This window comes from Chroicocephalus ridibundus, chromosome 1 (assembly GCF_963924245.1).
Source record: "Chroicocephalus ridibundus chromosome 1, bChrRid1.1, whole genome shotgun sequence".
NCBI lineage: Eukaryota > Metazoa > Chordata > Aves > Charadriiformes > Laridae > Chroicocephalus > Chroicocephalus ridibundus.
This window is the reverse complement of record NC_086284.1, coordinates 174,605,542-174,630,355: the sequence shown is the minus strand read 5'-3', so window position 1 is coordinate 174,630,355 and position 24,814 is coordinate 174,605,542. Positions and strand designations below refer to the sequence as shown.

The 24,814-nt window shown below is 36.6% G+C and overlaps 2 protein-coding genes across 2 annotated transcripts in view; one reads left to right on the top strand and one right to left on the bottom strand.

The window, feature by feature from the left end:
* Positions 1-1,736: 1,736 nt before the first annotated feature.
* Positions 1,737-12,394, bottom strand: TSPAN19 (tetraspanin 19). Its single transcript, XM_063323955.1, is given in 9 exon segments — positions 1,737-1,811; positions 2,923-3,006; positions 4,336-4,479; positions 6,900-7,010; positions 8,807-8,881; positions 9,861-9,991; positions 11,058-11,130; positions 11,226-11,318; positions 12,371-12,394. Coding segments are annotated over 9 exon segments (810 nt in total).
* Positions 12,395-14,963: 2,569 nt separating this feature from the next.
* LRRIQ1 (leucine rich repeats and IQ motif containing 1) overlaps positions 14,964-24,814 on the top strand; it is a 110,197-nt gene continuing 100,346 nt past the window's right edge. The window contains exons 1-9 of the mRNA XM_063323949.1: positions 14,964-15,109; positions 15,986-16,148; positions 16,767-16,878; positions 17,845-17,939; positions 19,089-19,194; positions 19,887-20,116; positions 22,016-22,090; positions 22,268-23,473; positions 24,417-24,569. Coding sequence (XP_063180019.1) covers positions 16,020-16,148; positions 16,767-16,878; positions 17,845-17,939; positions 19,089-19,194; positions 19,887-20,116; positions 22,016-22,090; positions 22,268-23,473; positions 24,417-24,569 — 2,106 coding nt within the window. The 5' untranslated portion in view covers positions 14,964-15,109; positions 15,986-16,019. The remainder of the gene's footprint in view (positions 15,110-15,985; positions 16,149-16,766; positions 16,879-17,844; positions 17,940-19,088; positions 19,195-19,886; positions 20,117-22,015; positions 22,091-22,267; positions 23,474-24,416; positions 24,570-24,814) is intronic.

Sequence of the window (24,814 nt, the reverse complement as noted above, 5' to 3'; positions counted from 1 at the left end):
GAAGCCTAAGGGGAGATCTTAATGCTGGCTTCCACTACATATTGAGGAGGAGCAGAAAACATGGAGCCAGCACTCTCAGAGGTACACAGTGGTAGTTCGAGAGACAAAGGGCACTGTGACACGGGAAGCTACAGTCAGACGTAAGGAAAAAGATCTTCACTGTGAGGGTGGTCAAACACTGGGACAGGTTACCTACAGAGACTGTGGAATCTCCATCCCTGGAGATATTCAACACTCAACGTGGACACAGCCTTGAACAACAGGGGATTGGACTAAGTGGTTCTCAGATGTCCATTTGAACCTATGTTACTGTGTAGTTCTACAATTCTGTATATAGTTTCCACGTTAAATATTAGATGCATGGAAAGAAGCAAGTGAGAAATATTTGTTCTATCTTGCTCTGCGTCACAGACCTATTCAATGAAATGGATCTATTGTCTAATGAAAAAGTAGCTTCTGCTGTTTTACCAGATTGTTGGGATTTTAAAAGTTAATGTTTGTTTCAGTGAAGTTAGGTTATCTTTATATCTTAGAATGTTATTTGTAAACTAAAGTTCAGGTTCTTGATCCTTATTTTCTGAAGTACTCTATAAATTGCAAAATGAAGATTACTAAAAAAACCCCCTGTTGTTTATTTATTTATTATTATTTAATATCCTCCTCAAACTGTATTATCAGACTGAATTACATCAATAACAGGATTAAAACCTCTTAATCTATCACAGAAATCAACGTAACAGGTATCTGCCATTCTTAATGCAGATAAACATTTGAGTGGGGTGAGAGACTTCATTGCTGTGTTCCTTAGATCTTTGCTGGTGGCCGACCAAAAAATACAAGTTTGTAATTCAGATTCTGTTCCAAGCACGCCATTCACTTCTGAATTGGCACATTTCTCGGATTTGAAGCTCTCTATAAATAAGAAATTCAGCCTGTGGGAGGCACTTGAAGTGGAAATTTTTTAGACTAAATAAATAAAACTTAGCAAATTTATAAGTATCAGAAGATGAATTACTGAAATGGGAAGTTTTAGGCAAAAAATAATTAACAGTGCTACCACCTGCACTTGTAATACCGTGCCTTCCTCAGTTTGCCTCAAGATATGCCAGGTTACCTCACTGCTCAGAGAACAAAGAATGGTTTAGGGTTTCAAGCTTACTCCATGTAAAACACTGAAGCCATTTGGTTGAATGAATGGTAAGAGCCATTCAGCAAGAATGAAAGATGTCTGCTACAACACTTCTTGGAAAAGTGCTGAATAAGAGTCCAATATATACAACACACCATTTTTGGAGATTAAATTGCTCAACAGACAAGGACAAAACAGAGAAAGATTGGAAGGAAAGGTAAAAGCCTAAAGAAGTATCAGCAAGGTTTAGTAAATGTGTTTCTCCACTGAATCCGGTAAAGGGTTCCTTCTGTTTTAAAGTGTGGGATACTATACAGTACTATTTATAACACTCTGAACAAGTTGTTCCGGAGATTCAGGAAACTAATATTCAGCTTGTCAAGAAGTTTTATGAACCAGCTAGTAAACAGCTTTAACCCACATCATTTTGTAGCATATTGCCATATCCATAGCCATGAATACTAAACAAACATATTAAAGCCCAAATGTTAATATCCTAGTGATTACAGTATGTAGAGCTCAATCCAAATTTTACTGAAAGTGATTTCGTTGACTGTTACAGGCACGGATCAGGTGATTCTTGCACCACAGCAATGCTCAGAATAGTTTATGATTCATTTGGCCAAATGTTATTCCTTTTGGTGTTTCTAAATAGCTGACCAGTTAGTGTGATCAAAAATATCTGAGAAAGGAAAAAGAGTGAATTAAAAACAACAAAGCAAGTGTTGATACTCAGTCACGACTAAGCCAATCTGACTGTTAACCTGGCTCCTATGCAGGATATAAAGGAGAATGATCAGGACGTGTGCCTGAAGTTACAAGCTGAATACTGTTCTGCCACAGGCTTGCTGTGTGACCTCTAGTAAGCCACTTAGGCCCACATCCACAGAAGTGTCTTGAAATCTATTTCAAGTGGCACATAATTCAGTTAAGTGTTAAGTGGTTCAGTGCCCTATGAATCTTGGTCTTCACCTCTTGAATGGGGATAATAGCTCTTTCTCACCTGACAAGAAGATGTCAATGATAGTACATTGAAAATCATGAGACATTCATGTGCCATGCTACTGAGGATTATGTGAGTATGAATAAAAAACATTTTCACAACTGATCTGGTCCACTCCATAGCCGGAATGTTTTTACTACACATGTCTATGGGAAGCTACTACATATGGAAGAAGTAAAATAGGTCATACTTTTAATTCTTTGAGTAAAAATGAACTAATCTAATTTTCAACCTCATGATTATATCCATTATATATTATCAAAAATCCTTCTGCCTGCTTCATGGCACTCAACCTTCAAGGTGTCTGTGGAGTGGACAATCAATTCTTGTTGCCATTATTCATATGATTTTGTTTTGATATTTAAAGCTTTATTCCTTTTTACACAATAAAATTTTCTCATAGATATGCGGGGGGTGAGGTTTCATGATTTTGTATTGTTTGATTTAGCAGATTCATGGACTAGGTTCTGTCCAAGTATTGGACAAAAGAGGTCATTTGCTCCACAGATTTTACATTCTCTTTAACTTCTTCCTGTCCTCACAATGATGTTTACTTTCACAAGTCAGGTCAAACATTTCATTCAACAAACTTTAGTCACCAACATCTGTGACGGTAGTTGAATATACAGGAGGTTTTTGGTGAACAGTGCCTGATCTTATTTCTAATTAAAATTGATGGAAAGCTTTACAAAATTTCGGAGAGTGTGCCAAAGACAAATGGTACTGAATCGATTTTTACCCCCAGCAGAATATCAATATTTTGTGGTTTTTTGCTTAAAAGTACTCTTACCTGTGTAATTAGCAGGCTGATAGTAATTGCAGTTAAGATCAAAACGTTGCTTTCAAACCATGTATTTAAATATTCTTCACATCCCTAAGCAAGTACAGATGAACAGATTTCAAGAAAAATCATTTAAACTTTTGAATTCATATTGCATCTTTATAAGAACATACTTTAAAAACACAGAATTTTCTGCATGTTATGATGGATTCTGATATTTACTTGCCAGAAAGCAAATACATCAATAATGTGTACTGTGGGGAGTTAGCTATAACATTTTTTAAATTATCTGAACTAAACAGATTGTTCTTAAGAAAATCTGATATTTTGTATGAAAATGTTCCAGAGCTTGTGACTTAATCAAAAAGGAATTTGCTTTTCTGTGAGTAAAACTGAGAAATTACAAGTAAATGCTTGAAAGAATATTTTCAAGTTTTCACTGATTCTCATACATTATGCATCCTGAAATGGATGTGCATATTTTCCAGATTACAGCCTATGCTTATTATATTGCTTTTTAAAATAAATTATAAATTATTACCTAGCTTAAAATAGCTATAAATATAATAGAACATATAAATAAATGCTTTCTGTACTTTGAAGTAATCTTTTAATAATGACCAGGCTTTGTAGAAACAGGGAACAATTCAAAACTGATGAGCAAAGGAACACAATAGCAGATGTCATTTGACAACATCCTTTCTGTTATTTACTGTCCTGCATTGTCAAGAAACAACCTTTGCCCATTGAATTCTTGTTCTCATTGGATAGTCCTATTAACACTGGAGGGTTTATAGAAAAGAATAGTATGTATCACTTTGCTCCAGTTTTGTATTATCAGGTGATGATATCTGATGGTCCTATGCAAACCGGTGCCTTGATATTAAGACATGTAAATGCTAACATGAACTGGCCGTGGGAAACACATCTCATATTTCAATGCCTTGCTTATTCCTCTTACCCTGTAAAGTACTGGAGATGCTCTGGAAACAGTTAATACAAATAGATGGAGACATTGCTGACGTTCTGTAAGTAATGAATAGTAAATACAAGTGGAAAATGTACTGTGTATTTTTTATATACTGTCACTTTCCATTGTCATCATTGATTTGCACAGCATGGACTTCTGAATGCCAAGATGCTTACTACTTAAACCACTACTAAATGTCCCTGTGATATTGATCTATGATAGGCACACCTCCTGTTTCTTGAATTATCCTTAATTTAGAACTGCCTACATGACTGACACCTAATGAGTAAAAATCAAGGCTTCAGAGAGAACCAAAGACAAAGCAATGAATATTATTAATACTTTGGCATTTGTAAGTGAAGTCTTGGTGTAAAACAAGTTTTGCGTACTTTTTCCAAAGTCCGTTTAGTAGCAAAAGTTACATTCTTCAAGACAAGTTTTTTATTTCTTACCATACTGTATGTGGAATTCCTTGGGACATCACAAAACCATTTCTTCAGACTGGATTTTGTGCATGAACATGGAATCTGAGCACTATTTTCCTTGTTTTTATTCCATTCCCACTGTGTAACATTGTATCTTCCACAGCATTCCATCTACAATAGAAATCCTGTAACTTGGTAACTCCAACATCTATAAAGACTGTCACACAGAGGAATTTCCACTCCAACTATTAGTTGGTTACATTAGCTAGACAGTTTCTCTCTGTATTCAGTAGAGAGAGGTTTCTGCAGGGGATGACTCACCCTTATGTATCATTTCCCATGATATGTACTCGATAGTACAGATTTAAGAACAATATGATCGTAAAATATCTTTTGACAGGAACTTTCTTTTAGACTGTACATTATTCTAGAACACACATAAATAGAAAAAAAGAAAAAAAAATTACAAACTCAGATCAAAGGAAAACACTTTGACAATCACCCTTAACCTTCCAAAGTAATTTCAGTGTAGAAATTGTGTGTAGGCAGTAAGCTATATTAAGGGCGTGCTCACTGTGAAGTACAACAAAAAGAAGAAAGAAAACTATATGTTATTTGAAACAACGTAATGAATGTTGTTTCATAATGAATGTAGTAAACAGGGACAGATTTTATAAACAATATTATAATAAATAAAAATAAAACCACAAACACACTGTTTTACTCTCATCTAGAAACTTAAATAAGGACCAATTTTGAAAACTGCTTTGTTGCTTCTAATGTCGTATTTGCAAAAATTCTCCTGTCTTAGCAAGAGATCTTTAGAAAGTCTCCCTACTCCAACTTGTGTTTTAGCAGCAATTGATCCCTTGTGAACACATACCTCAAAGTTGAAGCACAAAGCAATTACTGCACCCTGTTCAACTGGATTTTCAGCTAGTTCTTCCCATTAATCTATTTCAATATCAGTAACACAAAACCAAACCAAACAATCAAAGAGCTTGGAGAATGGAAGTCTTGTCATGTAAGAAATTCCAGCAGTTTTTCATTCTGAATGAGGATGCAACTTCAGAAATGTTTGAATTGTTTTGTGGAATGAAAAGCCCGCCATATTTTAGCTTAGAGATGCTAAACACAAGCATCTCATTTTGATGTTTTGAAGAGTTAATCCGAAGTATATTGCTTCTAATTTTTAATAACTTAGCCAAAAATGTTCTTTCTCTGTAAAACCATTAAATTTCAACAACTCTGTAAGTTCAGTTAAAAAAATCACCAGCTTTAAGCAGTATGTTAAATATTACCAAGAATATATAAAAATATGGTTTTTCTCTAATAATGTTTGCAATCTTTTTATTTTTCCCATGGCAGGCACCAAAGATATTGTAAAGAGCGGGAGGAAGCATGTAACACAAGATTTGTGGGTGGCAGTATTTCATTCAAAAGAGTGATTCCAGTTCACCTGGGCAGATTTAATATCATTTTATCTGTCTTAGATACCAACAGCAAAATATCCATAGGATTTTGAGATCTGCCACAATTTAAACATGCCCACCAAGGTAGGTGGTGGGTAGGTAACTTTACTGAAACCTGTGCTCCCACAACAGTTCGATAAAACTGATCTCAAGCACACCAGCACATAGCCTAGCTGCACTGTTGACATAATGGGGTCACCATTAATCACTAGAGAAATCATGAATACAATGAGAGAAGACTGGATTTTCAAAGAACAGATTTTAAATATACATTACAAATGCATTTCTAATCTTAAGTCTAGACATATATGCTCTGTGAGTTATCTGGAATCATAAATTATCTTCAACATTTATGAAGAACTCACCTCTGCAAGAAGTCACATTAAGGGACTCGCAGCTGGCCTATAGAAGCATGCATATCAAACCATATTAAACTGTTAAGCTATAGTGTTTGTAATTAAAAGTCCATGATGCAGAATTAATCTGAAGGGTGGATAGCAGGCCACTGGTCAAAAACATTTCTAACAACTTCCAAAATTATTGCTCTCATACAAATGCTTTAAAGGACTTTTCTGAAAGAGGAAACAAATAAGATGCTGCCAGGCCACCAAAAAAAAAAAAAAACATTAATAATTAAGTATGTGTGCTGAAAGTATTTATTTGCAAGCTTATCTGAGGCTTTAAGCATTATTTCTGAGAGAGTCTCAGTGCAATATGTATTCAAATGCTCTCACAGTAGGAGCTCTGCTTTGACCTTACAGCATCTCTGCTTGTCCGTGGTCCAGGTTAGTCTTGACAGCTAAGCAGACCAAGTGTTTTATGGTATTTAGCACTGCCGAAAATATTAGGAAACCCCTCGTATTTTTCAGCTGTAGTAAACTTCAGTGACCAGAACTGTCTGTTCCTACACGCAAAAGTCCTTCAAAAACCTAATTTCATCCATAATAATCCATATAACAGCAAGGAATCTGCTCACCCATATCAGATTTTAGCAGTGGATCTTGAAAAATTAATCCTTTACAAAAAGTGTTGTTTTTTTAAAGCAAGTTCTGATTGGTATACACATTTTTTGGTTGATGCAGTATTTTTGGGGGTGATATTTTGTGATTTTTTCCTTACATTGTGCTGCACAGCATTCAGAACGTTCCAAACAGGTTCCTGCTCAGCCAGACTCTCATTCCCATATTCAGAAATAACTTCATCAATTCTGTTGTTCCATTGATTGTGGACCTGTTCGTAAATATTTATAGCATTTGGTATATGCATATTGATATGAGTGTAGATGGATGGTACAATCCTTGATCTTTTATTGATATTCAGGTTTCTTCAAGGTTACTTGCAAGCAGCATTCTAATCAGTTTGCCAAATATGATCTAAGCCATGTCATAGCCAAAGCACTAAAGTGAAAGTTGAAAAAAAAAGGGGAAGATAAATGAAGTACCCAAATCACATACATAGCACAGGCAGACACAAGGTGATTAGCCCAAATGGAGACAGAAGAGCCAGGGAACATAGTATAGATGCATCTGATCTGTTGTGAAATACAAAATTCTTCCTCTCGTAATTATTTGTAATATGCACACCACCATATAATAATAAGCATAAAACCAAAATTGATTCTACACATTAATGTGACACAAACTTGTGTGAGCATCAGACAATCTGGCCAGGACATGTATTGCTTTGGGCTGGGGGAGTTAGCAGCTCATATTGGCCCTAGATTAGGCATCTGGGCAGAAACTGTAAAAATACACCTTCAACAGTAATTGAAACAGACAAGCTGATCGCAAAGAGTGTGATTATAGAGAGCATAGCAGGGAATACAGGCAGAGAACTCCTAGGCCACTGAGAGGTTGCATTACAAAACGAGAAATAAATGAGGCTTCATTCCCCTTGCTACAGCCATCCTAAAAACAAAACTCAAAAGCTTGCACAGTGAAAGATGATGCTACCATCATTTATTATACTTCAGCAATACTCAATTAAGTGCAACTACAGTTGATAAAAAAAAAAATTTAAATGCAATCTTTCAATCAGTTTTCCTAGCCCAAATAACTGAATCCAGAATGCATAATTCCTGACAGTTCAAATCTTTCAATATGTAAAACCATCATACGAAACAGGGAGGACTCTATAATTATAAATTAACATTTAATGAAGAAATCTTGATGATACGGATTCACTTTGATGCAGTAAAACTAATTAATTTGTGCTGTACCCTGTTGGAATATCAGCAGGATTTGGAGAACTGTATGGACCTTAGGAGACCGGAGTAATGGGAGGTTTTCTCAAACCATAGATTTTGAAATTATGGAATACAGAAGTGGCCGGACCAGTATGGGTTCCATACAGACTACCTTCCATATCATACTGTGAGGAATGCTCAAGTTATTGGAGTTGCTATATGTAGAAAAATAAATGACTGGATAAAGTTTCAAAGCAGTACAGTTACTAGCGATGTTGGTATTTATTGTTGTTTCCTGTTGTTAAAAGCAAAGACACATATTCCTTATATTGGATCTCTACTTGGACCTAAAATACAGGCTCAAACAATAAAAATATTAATCCATTAGCATACTTTGCATGCCATGATACCAATGCCTCCTACTAGCAATTGCATAGTGGACTACTGTTATCACCTGGTAGCAGACACAGGTTAGCATCTAATGCTTTCTCCTACCTCTGCTGATGTCCAGAAAAGAGGAAATTTCTGGGTCATCCCTCAGAAAGGAATAAAGCTGTCCCTTACACTGTTGATTCCACATTCCTGAACAGGAAGAGTATGTTTTGTTGCACAGGAGAAACTGGAATATTTCCATGCACTCTCCTTTACAACTATTGAACCATGCTGAGTTCCTCAAATTAAGTTTTCCACATCTGCTATGCCTGGTCGATAAGTAGAATACTGAAGTTCAAATAAATGATGATACAGCATACAGTAAGAACTGACTATTACAATTTTTTTTTTACTAATTGCAAGAAACTATTTTGAAATTATCAGTAGTCTCCATAATTTATTTACTTACCTCTTCTTTCTTTATGAATATCAGCACTGATATTGCCATCTGGGTAACAAACACGAGGATCTGAAAACTCACATACTGAAAAAACACTCAAAATTATACATAAACGTAATATTGAACACGTGAGCAATGCAATAAAAAAATCCAGAAACTCATGTATAATCCTTCATGACTATTATTTAGAGTCATTCCAACAAAAATAAGAAATATTTTTGGCTGGAAATGCTCAGAAAATGACATCATAGTCTAAGAGGCAGGCTTCAGGCAAAGCACGACTCATTGTTTTGGGCTTAAAGACAAAGCCATAACTTTCTTGGAAGAGGAAAACAAAAGCTGTTGTAAAGCAGCTGTGCTCCACTGAAGAAAACTCTTATTTCATTATTTCCTGTTTGAATTATTATGGCACCTAAGTCTCACACCTACTCAGGGACTTCTTTGAGCTATGAGGCGCACAAGCAAAACAAAAAGATAGTTGATTTTTTTCATTGTCAGGAAGACCAAATTTCAATTTCAGTATCTCGATATTGTGATACTAGATATTTCCATGTAAGTTGGAAATGAGACACCTCTTTCTCTTTCATCATTTAATAAATTGTGAGGCAAAACCTACACGCCTAGGGCAGTAGCAGGAAGGAAGAAGGAACAAGGTTGCTGGTTACAGCACCTGGGTTCCTCTCACTTGCTGTGCCTATTGATATTAAAAAATGAACCAGTAGAACAGTTCTCTGCTTCAGCCTTCACGAAATCTAACACAGACTGCTCAAAAAGGATGACAATAAACAAAAGACAAAGGAAAAAATGTAACCAAAGTGATCATAAGAATGTGTCGATACAGTGTAATTTTTCATAAACCAAAATGTTCTTCTGTTAAAAAGCAGGAAACGTATATAAATATGGAGCATACAGGTAGGTCTACATAGCTAACAGCTTTTCAATCACAGTCTCTGTTTTGGTATTGTAGCCATACTGCAGCTATCAACATCAAGACAGAATCACAGCTTTCATGCACACAGAACTCTTAATTTTACGAGAAAGTTGGAGTCTGATTCACACTTACTGTGACTAGTAGACATTTGATTTCCTTAACGATTCCAAGGAATCCCATGGCTGATGTAAAAGCAATAACAGATCCAACTCCAAGTAACATACGAGAAATATATGCCACTAGCTGGTTTTCGCCTGAAGAAACTGTAACACAGGGCATTCATACCATCACTTCTCTTTATTTTTTGAGACTTCTGCTTAAAAAAATTATTCCAGAAAAACAATTAAACCTTTGTAATGCAATTAGTGAAAGAATGGAAACAGTAGAATGATAAAAGGGCATTATTATTACTTATGTTATCTACAGCCACAGAAAGAAAAATATGTATTTTTATAAATGCAGAGGATGGTAACAACATATGAGATGTAAACAGAACATACTCAATTGAACAATGTGAACCACACACAATGAAATCAGAGAACAATTACAAGTTTACAGAATTTTTCTGTTTGGCAGAAATTAGTAGCACGTGTACAAATACTATGTGGACATAGATAAAGTTCTCATTAGATCCAGGCTCAGATTCAATGCTATCCGCCCTCTTTGTGACTGGCCACTTTCCCCTTTCCACTTTAACCATTTTTCTATAGATACAGAAAGTAGTGGGAGTTTTCACACTTCCATCTCAAATGCTTCATCCCAGAATTACTGTATTGGATGGTTCCCACCTCACCAGTTGGGAACTGGTGCTGCTTGACACGGGCAAGGCAGACAACTCTTTAAGAGCACAGCTGCTGTGAAGTGGCCCAAAACTTACTTCTCTGTGAAACAATTTGATAGATATTCTGGAAAAAAGGAATATCTACATGAAGAGGCCCAGACTCCACCTTGTGTTCATTCCACCCAAATACCAACCTAAAGGATCTAAAATCTTGTCAAATGCAGGACAAATGCAGTCTGGTAAATTATATAAAGAAAAGATCAATAGAGCTGATTTATATTTTAGTGATTCATATATAGACTGTACACCAAGAGAAATAAATAAATTGTATACACTATAATTATCCATAAACTGTATACATACTGATAATTATTTTTCCCTATTTTGATAATCTTACTGTCTAATGATGGAAAATACACACAACAGAAAAAAATAACCTATGCATTTCAAACCAATACTGCCACCTTGTGAAAAAAAATTCTATAGCTGTTTCTGTTGATTTATCTTGCAATCATTTGAAACAAAAGAAAAAATCTGTTCATACTCACATAACACACTGAATAAATTGTTTCTGTCACATGAAAGCCACAGGCCAAACGTCAAAAGCATAAGGCCCAGAGCCTGGGAAAAAAAGGAGGATTATTGTTTTAATTCAAAACATTTTTTAAAAATCAATTTGAAGCTGCTAAATGAGAAAAAGGAACCAGAAGTTTTACCAAGAAAAATCCATTGAAGACATTTAAGTAGTACTTCTGGTTTAGTATTTTATGTCTTATTTTCATTCTTCTGTTTTCAGTTTTGAATCACAGCTGAAAATATAATCATACATTCAGTTCAATATGAAACAGATATAACTAAGCCTATGAATTACAATAGGATTTATATTCTGCAGATAATGTTTTATAAATTTAAACAGTCACCTGATACATTGAACTGAACTGAACTGAATAGTAGGAACAGCAGAAGCATCAAGATGGTATCTGGTCTCAATTGCCTCTAATGTTATATTGTACACATGTATTTCTTTTTTTAGCTTTTTTTTCTTAATGACTAGAGACATTTGGAGGCAGCATGTATGCAAGAAGATTTATATTACAGAGATGGGAAGAGTTACATAGACTGTCTTACACTTGTCCTTATGCTCTTCAATACACTCAGTTTACTAATTATTAAGGATACCAGCTGAAATGAAGAGGGAGAACCATAGCATAGATATGAGCCCTCCTTTGCATGACCTGATTCAATTTTTGCTGAAAATAGCAGATACAGCCTAATGATTTCAGTGTGATCTAGCACGCAGTTCTAGCAAAGCCACGAATGCTGTCAAACAGTGCTACCAGCGCTCTTGTCCTGAACTCTGGAGTATGCTTTACCCTTTTGAAATGAATCTCCCAGTCATCCCTACTTACTTTTTTCCTCCATTTTTTGTTGCAGAATGTAATAGGATGTGAAAAGTTGGATTCCTTTCAAATGAAACTAAATCAAGACATGCACTTCATCAGTCATCAATAGCAAGTGGGCACTCAGTCAAGGGAAGGGCAAGCAGAGACCCGTCCCGTAGCAACAGCCCATGAAATACAAAGTGTGCATTAGAATTTGAGTATCAACTGTATCACCCTTGCAAACGCTTGCAAATCTTGATAGAACTGCAGTGAAGTCACCCAGGCATTCACATTTTGATTGCAGTTTAGCATATTTCATCAGGAAAGACCTCTAGCACTATAAACGCTCTGATGCAAGACTTAATTTTTATGTATCACTGTTGTTATTATCATTATTGGATACCACATCCTACGGGCCTATCAAGATTTTTGCACAGTGAAACTCATCCATTTGTCCCCCACCTCATCTTCCCTTTCACTTGTCTTGCCTCTTCTGTAAACATACGCTGGCATTTTGGTCTGCCTGGCTTTGTGGTACAAGCTGAAAAGGAGTCCAAGAGCAGCATCAGAAGATGGTTTCTGCACGGGCAGACGACTGCTGTTGTCCTACGCTTCCCATGTGTAAAGCAGGCAGGCACGCAAACATGCATAGATGCATGAACATAACCAGCACGAGCATACTCTTCAGAAAGTATTTTCTAATGCAAAGGGACATGTTTGAAAGGAATTTTCTTGCCTTCTGTCAGAATTACTGCTGATTGATTACACTAAGAAGTTATGTCTTCTGTTATTTGCAAAACAGAAAAAGATGACAAAGTTGAAGCTTCTGCGGTCAAAAAATATAAAAAAACTTATTTTACATACAAAGCATATGTCACATATGTATCAAATTTGTTGATTATAAGAAAAGATTCAGCAAACACAAGCTTTGTCTGCCCTGTCATGATCCTCATTGTCTGGATTATAAAACTTTAGTTGCTGAATTGCAGAATGAAGAAAGCTATAAGCTTCTTAAACAAACTCTGCAATGCGTTTGGGTCTGTAATGCACCATGTAAACCTTAGGGACTGTATTAGATAACTGGTTTTGCACCTTCCCTGAAGAAGATTCACTAAGAGTAATTAAACGTCATCAGAATTTTCAAAATCAGAAGGTACTAAAAGATTGGCGTGATGCATTGTTCTAGTAAAAGACCCTGAATGATTACATATTTCACTTGAAAACTGGCATCTGCAATATTTCTGTTGTAATAACTAGGTGGTCGTAATGCTTTATTTCAAGCAATTTTAATAATAATAATACAGTTTATCTTATTTATCTGAAAATAGAAATATTATCTTTATAAAATTATATATATTTTACATTACATTGTTGCTTCACAAGAAAATCCTTACCAGCTCTGAATATCTCCATCCTACCTTAAAGGGCACAGTCTCATAATGACACATTTCTTCCTGAAGCCCAACTTAACCACATCCTTACAATAGAGCAGTTTTCTTCTGTTGATCAGCCCTAACTTCCTGGTTACAGGTGAAAGACCTACAGAAAAGTCTTTTTTTATTGTCAAAGTTGTTTGCTAAATGCACGACACCACGCCTGTGGTCTTCAGTCACCATGATCACAGCGTAACTCGTATTACAAAACAAGTACCAAGTGTGCATTCAACTCGGTGCTTGAAGACTTTTTTCTTAAACTGACCACATGGGAAAGTTCACTAGTTACATGATTTTGGAAAGTATGAGACATCACAGGGTGATTTCAAGTGGATGAGTTTTTGTTGAGATCTGAATGTCTTACTCATCCACACTCTCACTCTTACTCTCACCAGTGAGGAAATGTTAAACAGTTGCCCTTGAATCCAGTATCTTGATGTAAACTGCCGTTAAGTCTTTCAGAAAGGTACTCAGTTTATTTTAAAGATGGTAGGAGACGGGGAAAAAACCCTACTATCCTTGGTAGATCCTTCCTATTGCTCACAAAAGGGCTCGTTTTCTATGTAAAACCTGTCTTTACTTTTTAGTTCTTATTTTTATATTACACCTGTCTTTGCACCTTGGTATTCCTAATCAGACGTTAGGGGCATATAAATACCATTGCACACTAAAATAATATTGCCTGCACCCTCCCTGCCCTGAATCACTTTTTGTAGACTGAATTGTGTGGAGTCTTTATTTCTCCAACTGGACATTTTCTCCGGCTCTCAAATAATTTGTATGTGGTTGTTTTTATTTTTTTTTGAACTATTATTTTCTGTTGCCAGTCAGCCGCGTAGGCGGCAGGCCGTGCACAGCAGCTGGTGCACCCGCGCCCCTCAGGCCTGGCCCGTTTCGCCACCCCGGGCCCAACCTCCCCTTTCCCCCAGGGCTGGCCACTGGCCACAGCCAGGGGCCACCAGCAGGCCACTGGCTTTTCCATGCCACGATGGGGCCCCGACTTGTGAAGGCAGAAGGGATGTGGAGCAGGTTTTCATTTTTCACGCCCCTGGAGTTCTCCTGGAATGGAGGAAGCAGAACCACAGTATTTTAACCCATCTATATAGACTTTGTCTATGGCCTACATTTATTATCTTCTCCCCCCCCCCCATTAATGGCTGATTCCAATTTATTCTGAAAACTAATCATAGAATTGCCTAGGTTGGAAAGGACCTTTTAGAGTCCAGCCATCAACCTAATAATGACAAAACCACCACGAACACATACCCCTCACCACCACGTCTGCCTGGCTTTTAAATACCTGCCAGGGATGGCAACTCCACCACTTCCCTGTGCAGCCTGTTCTAATGCTTGACAACCCTTTTGGTGAAGAAATTTTTACTAATATCCAAATTCCAGTCCCTTACTTAAAATAAAATAAAATAAAATAAAATAAAATAAAATAAAATAAAATAAAATAAAATAAAATAAAATAAAATAAAATAAAATAAAAAATAGAAAAAAACGGGCTGCCAGGTGTTTCGCGCCACGCTGATGACCTCGGCGCGGAGCGGCCGACCTCTCGCCAAGTTTGGGTCCTGCCGCTCGCCTTCCGAGCCGCTGTTTCCCGTTGCCGTGGTGACGCTCCCGGTTTAACAGCGCGGCGGCGGCGGAGCTTTCGTCTTCTCCCGCGGAGGGCCTGAACAGGGACTGAGGGGTCTGCGGAATTTCAGGGCGGAGGGGCGGTCGGCCTCCGGAGGCGGCCAGGAAGGCGGGGGCTCCGGTAGGAGCTCGGCTGGACGAGAAGTGAGTAGCCACACGGAGTAGATCGCGAAGCCCCGAGGGCTATGGGTGCCTGAGGGGCGGACTGCAGCTCCCAGAATGCAAAGGGGCGACTCCGCGGTCCTTCCGGGCCGCCTCCCCGCCGCGACGCCTTGTGGGAGATGTAGTTTCTCTCAGCGAGGAGTAGCTTCGCGCCTTCACGCCTGAGATGGGGTCAGCGTGCCCCTTCGCCTGCTGCAGGAGCTGGCGATGGACGAGGAGCTGCTCGCTGCCTCTCACAGAGAGGGTCCGGGCTGCCTCCCGTGTCCCCAAACTGGGGCCAGGGGTGAGGAGAGGTGCGCGGGTTGTGAAGGGAGTGGGGGACACTGAGGGATGCTTTCACCTCCTGCCTGGATCCACCTATGAGTCTTGTACTTCTGTTGGTTAGGCCATTTCTCCCTGTTTTCTCTGTATTGTTGCAACTTCACTGGGTGCTTTCTGGATTCTTAGTCTTATTTTGTAATTTTTAATATGTATTTATTGTTTGAAGCAGGTTTTTGTTTGTTTGTTTTTGAATTTGCAGCTATTAGGGCTGGGAAAAAACCCTTGTGAGGCTTAACTCATAGCACTGATACTGTCCACAAGGAGGAGAGAGCAGCAGACGTTTTTAATATTCAAATCTGCTAACGCTTGCAAAATTTAGAGGGATAGACTGAGGGGGCATTCTCTTATCACAAACTACCATTTTCTTATTTTTTCCTGGCTGGTATGGAGTGAGATGTTCAGAACAAACTTCTGTTGTTCCTTTTCATGATTTAAGCCAACTGTTCAATAAATACATCTGAATAAACTTAATGGTAAATGAGCATCCTCTTTATTTTGGTTCATGCAGTGCTGAAAGTTAGTATTTTCTTTGTGTAGCTTTGAAAGCAGATAAGACGCTGTGCGAAGTAGAATGTCAGAAGATACTGGAGGAATTGAAAAAGAAATAGAAATTGAACTAAGCCGAATCAGTGTTTCTTCCCTTCAAGCAGATGATCCTGACACAGAGGTATCTGACGAAGCTTTGAGTGACAGTGAGACAGTAAGTATTCAATGAGCTAACACTGCTGATATTTCTGCTTGAAAGTAGTACAGGCATTGGAAAGCCTATCTGATGAATGAACTCTTCCTGACGTACCTGACCTGAGGATTTCTTCTGAAAAGTAGTCTTAGTATTGCTTCATGAAAAATGTCACCTTCACTGTTGACAAGACAATAAAAAAGATTAATATCAGCATTCTGTTTAAGTGAGAAAACCAGACTCATAGATATCAGACTCATTTTAGAATCCTCTGAAGCTGGAAGATTTTATTAAAGCTAAAGAGGTAGATTCTTCATGTCTGTAAATGATTCTCCATTTAAATAGAATCATAAAATCATAGAATTGCCTAGGTTGGAGGGGACCTTTCAGATAATCTAGTGCAACCATCAACCTATCTGTATGTAAATCTTAGAAGACCACCTTATGTTTGAAGACTTCCTGATATTTCATATAAATTGGTGCTTCAGGTACAATTTAGTACCAATTGCTACTAAATCTCTATCAGTGCTTTATAAGTGAAGCCAAATGAGTCTTTTTTTCTTGCATATCAAGTATTTGCCTCTGGTCGTGGCTGTGAGATGAAAATGTAGAATTTATGTCAAACATTTTCTTTTGTAGATTTCAGATGACTTGCCAGAATCAGTTCTCTCCTATTTAAACTTTATAAAGAGCAGAAATCAAGATGCTGAAAAGCTTATACTGCAAGATTTAGAAGATGAAGAAACTACAAGTAAGCAAGGATCTCAGTTAAAATATTTATGCACCTCAAATTGCCAGACTAACAATCATCGGTAAAACAATGCAAACTTTTAAGTAGAGCCAGCACTGAAACTTATTGCATCGGCTTCTGAATGCATGCTGAAAATCTCTAGGAATAAAACTATGTAATGCTGTCTTCTAGGATCAACATCTGAGCGTGAATAGATTTTTTTTTTTTTTTCTAAAATATTCATCTAATGCTAAACCATAGATCAAGGCAATTTGCAGGATCATTCTCTGAAACAGGACCTGGGCCAGACTCTTCATGAGAAACTAAAATGAAGTCATTAGGAGCTGAAGTTAAGAGTTCAGATACAAGTGAACCCCATAGGATATTTTAGAGATATCCAAGCTAGGATTAAATGAAATGATCTTGTAATTGGGAACAATGTTGCTGTGTCAGCTGTGCGACTGAAGCCAAGCTCATAGATTATATGCCGGAGAGTTGACATTGTCTGTTCCGTTCTAGTTTTTCACGTCATCTTGGGTTTCAGGCTCATTTAGTGTAACGGTCTGTGTGAACAAAAGTTCAATATTGTGTATACGTTTTTATATTTGAGGAAGGTTTCCTTTTATCATTTTTTTTGTAGTTCTTTGGCAGTTTTTGACCTATCTGATACAAGTTCTATTGTATTTTTCTACACAGAGAATGTTCTGCTCTGTTAATGCTGTGGAATTCTCTTTCATATTTGCTATAACTGGATTCTTACATCATTATGTGTGTTCCAGTTACACATATTTGCTGCTTTTGGTGTAGATAAATGATTCCTATATATATTTGAGTAAAATTGGAGGGGGGGGGATAAGAGTTTTAAGGACAAAAAATGCTTTATTTTAGTTTAAAGAAATATAGTATCTAAGCAGTATAGAGCAGAACTGAGTACTGGTAAGGGATTTACTCTCTGTATACTAAATTATATATTTATTTATTCTTTAGGTAACATTTATGGAGTAGTTTCTTGCCATACTTCAGATTACTTGGCAGAATTGGCTTCTGAATATAATGAAGATCCAGAACAATTTAAAAAAAGGGTATTCTCTATTTAAACAATATTTATAGTGAACAAAATTCTATTAAGTAATCTAGATAACTTATATTTGCTTTGTTGGCCTCCTAAGGAGACCCATAGATGTGTTCCGTTTTGTTTCTGTCAGACTACGCAGAAGGTATTAAGATGAGCTTCTGTATGCTGTTCTTTAGAACTGGGACATCAGCTTTAATACACCATGTCTATAAGTTTTAAAATTTGAAATAAATTCTCTGTATCAGTAGTTGAGGTGCTGAGCACAAAAATCAACAAAATTAAACAAAACTGAATAATCCTTTATTGTTAATTATTTACAGACTACTATCTCAGTAGTATGGTAACACTTTTAAACTTCTCTAATCTTATTCTTTTTATGATGATCAGGAGGAAGCGCCTCTATTAATCTTGTTCATAATATATTCCAGTAATGTATAGAAAATGTAAACATAATAATGTGTGTGAATTTCAAAGACAAATCATGAGTTAAGAACCTGAGTTCTTTTATATTTTCATAGGATTTGACTGAATAACTTGCTGAAGTTCTTAGAAAAACATAAACCTGTATTTAATTTAATCACTTTTAATTTGTTGCTTGGCTTTTATTAGTGAGCACTTTTGCAAACACGATTTTTTTCTTCTCAGAAGACCATTGTTTAGAACAGCACAATTACTTTATTAATATATGCCCCAAGCATGTGATGAACAGATGATAAATAAGCAGGAATAGATTACTTCTTGCCAATAAAGAACAATGAAAGAAATACAGCAATCTTTGCGCCCATAGCATTATTTTCAAACAGACTTCTTAAAAATTTATAACTAGTTCTTCCCCTATGTGCATAACAATATTAATGCATAATTCTAGTGCTTAGTTCCACAGAAATAAAACAAATACCAAATGCAAAACATTAATTTTTCCAAGTAAAAATGTAAAATATGTTTTAAAAAGCACATAGAAATATTATGTATTTTGGTAAATATTCTAATATTTATTTCTCTAGAAAACAATATTTTGACTGATATGTTTGCATTATTCAAGTCAGTAGTAAGTTTCATATTATTGTATTTGTCATATGATGAGAAGCTTATCCTATAATGTTCTGCTTTTAAATTTTGTTTCCTGTTTCTTCATGACAATATTAAATTATATTAGGTACTATTTGAAATTGAAAATGAAGACTTGCAGATTGCTACAGCACCTAGTTACAATAGTCAGTCCGCCAATGATGCAGTGGTCACTGATGACCATTTTGTTACAGGTAGGCAAAAGCATTAGTCATTTTGTTGAGTTAAGCTTTAGCGTCACATCACTGTCCCACTTTTCTGTTTTCATGAGTATCATAACATTCTTTGTAAAGAATTACTTGTTACAGTATGCAATGGATTTTGATACTTCATGAATTAAACGTGAGCAAATGCCTGTGCTTTTACCTCATTTCAGGATCAAAAAATTATCCTAGGCTTCAACGTCTTGATAGAAATTTGTTTTAAAAAGTACTACCCAAAAATGATTTAAATAACTATGAATACAAATGTAAGCCAGATTGGAGGTACTAAGCAGGTTGTGCTTTGGCCACAACTTCTTTTATATTTTTTGTAGTCACATTGGCTGGGAGTGTTTTGCCATGGCCTTTGCATGGTTTGGGGTGGAGTGCATCCGTTATAAAATCCCTGCTGATAACCACAGAAGACGTTCATCCTGAAGCCAAAGTGTAATCGTGAAATATAAGTTGGTAGAATGAACGTGATTGTAGCAGAGTCAGTCATTGTGCATCATGGTTATAAGACACGTCTGATAGAAAAGACTTGTGTTGTAGTTATGATTTCCTAGGGATATACGTTGCTGGCTGTATAAGCACAGAATCCTCTTCTTGTCAAGACTGTTTAATGTCCCTCAATGTTTATTAGGAAATTAAATAAAAGGTTTGCCTGGTTGATTACAAATTTGTAGCTGATGTTGAAATGAGCATAAGCCTTACTCATTGCCAAGTAGAAGAAAAGTGTAGACAAGAATTTGAGCAGTGGGAGAAAAGACAAAAGGATCTTGAAGATGAGAAGAGGAAAAAGTGGAAAGCTGAGAGGGAAGCACAGGAAAAACAGAATGAAGAGGAACATGCAAGAAGGGTTCAACGTCTGGAGGAATTTGAGGCTGAAAGAATAAAATTAGAGCTTCTTCATAAGGTAATTAATGATATTGAAGCCAATCTGTTCCTGTTTGGACTATCTGAATTCAAGATCTATTGTGAAAAAGAGAGTACTATCCCAAACTGTATAACTGTCCTAAAGTCTGTCTACTTGTGACAGCAGTGTGAGATGTAAGACATGTTTAAGTACATTCCATTGGGTTTTATGCTTTTATTGCTGTGATCAACAGTGAATATATTTGTTATGCTAATTTTGAAGTTATTCTTTAGGCTTTGCCCTTACTAAGTTTTTATATTATGACACCAGCCAAAGTACTGGAAATGAGAGTTGTGCTAAATTACTCACAAATGAAAAATGGTCACTGTGCCTTAATAGAAAATATTTACTTACTTTAGACATCAATCCCAATTTCGCAGTTAGATGAAAAATCACAGGTGAAGTAATCTGAACCAAAATAATTCAATTCAGAAATGCTGGTGCTGTGCTTGATCAGAGTAAAAGCTTCCATACTCCTTTTTCTTGTCTGTGTCGGGGAAACTGGGTCAGGCTTAATCTACTGAGTTCTGACACAACAAAACATGACTCTGTGTGCTGACTGGTTGCATTCTCAGGCTGTCTAGCTGTGTTTTGCTATAGTGCATACTGAAGGATAAAAGGAGCATAAGAATGTGAAAACACGTAACCCTTACACATTATACTTGTGGCACGACAATCTTTTATTATTTAGCCTAAATATTTCTGGTTTGGGAGTTGCATTAACACTATGTATTCAGTTAACTAATTTGTAGCTTTCTGAAGAGGAGACCATCTTGCTCCCAGCAAGCTAATTCAAGTCACCAAAATTAAGGAAGGGCTTAGTAAGTGAAAAGACTTTTGATCTCTTAAGGCCAGCTCAGTATCTGAGATAGCTCCCTTTTCAACAGGCCATAAAATTCATTAGGCTTCCTTTGCTCTTTGATGTCATAAATCATTTTTGGATGTAGAATGGCTTGCTTTCTCTAGAAAAGGTGGGACATGTTCCCATTTGGACATTTTGGTAGCACTGTCGCTAGCGCACTCTTTGTGAAGGTGAGAGATGGAGGCTAATTTCCCCCATTACAGAAGGATCTAGACTTAGTCTCCTGTTGTCTGAACAGCATGCACCTGAACATGCATGAAAAGCAGTGCTTAGCCACCTGGGAGACTTAGTCCAAGTTGGAAGTGCCAGTTCGTTTATACTGGTTCCTTCATATACTACTGTGAATTTCAGTTGGCTGATACTGATTTGTCTTGGTTCCACCAGGAGTTAAGTGGTTCTGGATCAGCTTCTGGTTTTTGGGTACTTACTGTCTGCTAATTTTCAGTCAGATGTAATTCCAGATCATTTGGATTTTTATTTTTTTTCTGATTGCGAATATGTTGAGAGGGGAGAAATGCGATTTATTTGCAAACAGTGAGAAAATAGACTTTAACTTTCATTTTTCTGTTGAGAAACAATTTCAGTGAAAAAAAAAAAGTCTTTAACTTTCTTGAAAAAAAATTCCTATTTGAAGGATAATATGATTTTCAGTAACATACTAGTGCAATTGTTCATGATATTTTCAGAGCTTTTGTTTTTGTCATGTTGCTATTATTTACCTGTAGTTTGAATGTTGGTTTCCTAAGTGTAGTTTGCATCTTCAATAGTAGTACAGAATTTGGAGAAGGTTTGGGTCAGTACTGAGATGCTGACTCTCTGAAGGTATGCATCTGTCAGTACATGACCAAGTCTACATTACTAATCTGAGTGCTGAGTTTTTTATTTTGATCCTCACACAGCTGAGCTTCTCATTTTAATCCATGCATTTGCAAAAGTGAATTGTTGCAAAGTCAAGAAGATGGGGGAGACTGGAGAGAGTGTGTTTTGTGATGTTCCAGTTTTTGTACAATATTCACCTAAGTTAATTTGTTGCGCAGAAACAACAAACTGCGATGGAAGATGAGTTACAGAAAGAAAAGAAAGCGTGGAGAGACAAAGTGATGCAACATAAGGTAAGGTTGTACAATGAGCTTTTGTCAAATGACTGTGATGTTACTATCATGTATTTGAGAATAAATGGTATTCTGGAACAGTTAATGCACCAGATTCTGTGTATTAATGATAACTAGGTGCCAACACCTGTCCTGTTTTAAAAGGAGTTCAAGTCTATCCTACTTGTTTTGGCCTAGGAATTGATCATGAAGCTACAGTTGCAAATGGAAGAGGAAAAAAAGGCGTTGGAAGAGCAGAAAGCAAAAGAAAAGCAACATCTGGCAGAAAAGCAGAATACAGCAGCTGTGAAAATCCAAGCTAGATTTAGATCATTTTTAGTACATAAAAAATATGCTCCCATCTTAAAAGCATGGAAGGATGAAATAAAAAAGAAGCAGAAAATACTAGAAGAAATAGAGAGAGAAATGAGAGAAAAAGAGGAAAAAAGGAAGAAGCGAATGAAAGAAAAGAGGCAAAAGAAGGAAGAGGAAAAAAAGAGACAAGAAGAAATTGAAAGACAGGAATATTTGGAACAGGTGAGGAGGCGTGAGGAATATGAGAAAAAGAAAGAAAGCCTGAGATTTGAAAAAGAGCTGCAAATAAGAGAAGAACAGAGAAAACTAGGAGAAAAAAGAGCCAAAGCTGTGATGAGTGAAAGTGGAGAAAAGAACAAAGAAGACACAAAAAAGGATAAGCAGACAGAAAATACAAAAGTAATAACGGAACAGAAGAAGGAACTAAATACGCAAGTAGAGGAACAAAAAGAAAAACAGACTGAAATGATGCATGAAACAAATAATTGGATGATTCCAGTTGAAAGAAATTTGACACCAACACCAAATACGCTAGGCTCTGAGAAGAAGGAACACTCTTCTCCAGTAAATAATAACAACATACACATTAATTCAGTAACACATGTAGAAGAAAATTACTCACAAACTAGAGATCTTAATAAAGCTCCAAATAGTTATATGTCAAAGGGTGAATCTGTTAATTTTGGAGCTAATGACATGGTAGAAAATGAGGCAAACAATATCTGCAGCACTTCACCAAATGTCCAGCCAAATGCTAGTAATAGAGAAGTCAAAGATCAATTTTCTCAGCCTGAAACAATGGAGAAAACTGTGTTTCTAATGGAAGGTGCTAATATGGAAGTCAGAGAGTCTTGGGACAGAATTGAAGATATGTCTGAGTGTTCCAATATACTAATGCTTCCTGATGATATTGAAAAGAAGAGGATAAACTGGATGAACACATGTAAATCTTGGTCTACAATATATGAAGAAAACCAAAGAAAGCAAGCAAGTATAAAAAAACGACCAAGGAAAAGTTCAGTTAGCAAGATGCCTCCATTAAGTACACAAAAGATAATTCATAGTGGCCCTTGGAGTACTCTGCAGCAGGTAACTATACGGAAGATTTAGAATGAAATGAGAAGCTATACCATCATATGTTTTTCAATTATTATTATTTTAAAAAAATTTGGTGTGTCAGCAGAATTATGTTTTGGAAGAGGAGGAGATTGTCATTGATCAGAATATAGATCTCAGTGAGAGTTCCTCTGCACAAATGCAGAATAAAGGCAATGAGGATGACTTTTGAATTCCTGTGATCGTTGTGGAGCTGACTGTTGTACTAGTCTTCTGATGATTGATAGTATCTTATGTCTGTAAAAGGCAGGAGCTCCTAACTCCTATTTTCTGCTAAATTAACATGGTTTTGCCTTTGCATGAGGGTCCTGCATATCTACCCCTTAAAAGTTTTGGGACTAGTCTCTTCCAGAAGCAAGACATTGCTGATCAGCCTATAAATGGTGTTTTGCCATAAAGAACATCTCTTGGTTCCCAGCACTTACTTATCTTACCACTTACTAACTTATCACTGTGTGCTTGCTCTGTGCTCTTGTCTAGGTATTCACTCTGAGATGACATACTAGGCTATATACACTTTTAGTCTGGACTGCTTTTGTCTGTTCTTGTCCACTCACTCACTATTTATGATAGTGTCATGGGAAAGAATTTACAGTATGAATTGCTTTGCTTAGTGTTAATCTTCCATCTGTTCAAACTCAGTGTCATTAGCAAGGCATTGGTTTTATTTATTTTAAGGTGGATGTTAAAATCAAACAATTATTTTCATAGTAGCTTCTCCCATTTAACAGACCAAACCCATCATTGCCCTTTTCCATACGAAAGGCTTAATATTAGTTGCTTGCATTTTCTAAAGGTTTAGTAGAATGTAGTTTTGTCTCTTTTTCTTTAAAAAGAAAATAATCACAATGTGACATTGTACAATGAATGTGCAATATACAAACAATTAATTTTATTTATCAATAAATGCATATAGGTCACAATACTTACACTCGAAGATTTGCCAGCTTGTAGCCTCTCAACGCTATCCAAGTGCACAAATCTTCAAGTTTTGACTCTGAGGCGCTGTGGACTAGCTGCGCTGGAAGGACTAAGTAACTGCAAAGACCTAAAATATATCAATGTGGAGGTACTGAGCGTATTTGATTCTTCATTATAACCCAGGGAGAACTACCAGTTTTGCTGCTTAGGTGCTTATGCAGTTGTGTCCGACTGAATACATAACATCTAGTGCCTCAAGAGCATAGGAATGTCAACAAAATACTCCCAAATGTTAACAAAGTTATACCAGCAGATTTGCAGTGTATGTAGCTATTTGCATTGTACTAAAGCAACATCCTGCAAATGAATCATGCTATTTGATTGCTACAAAGA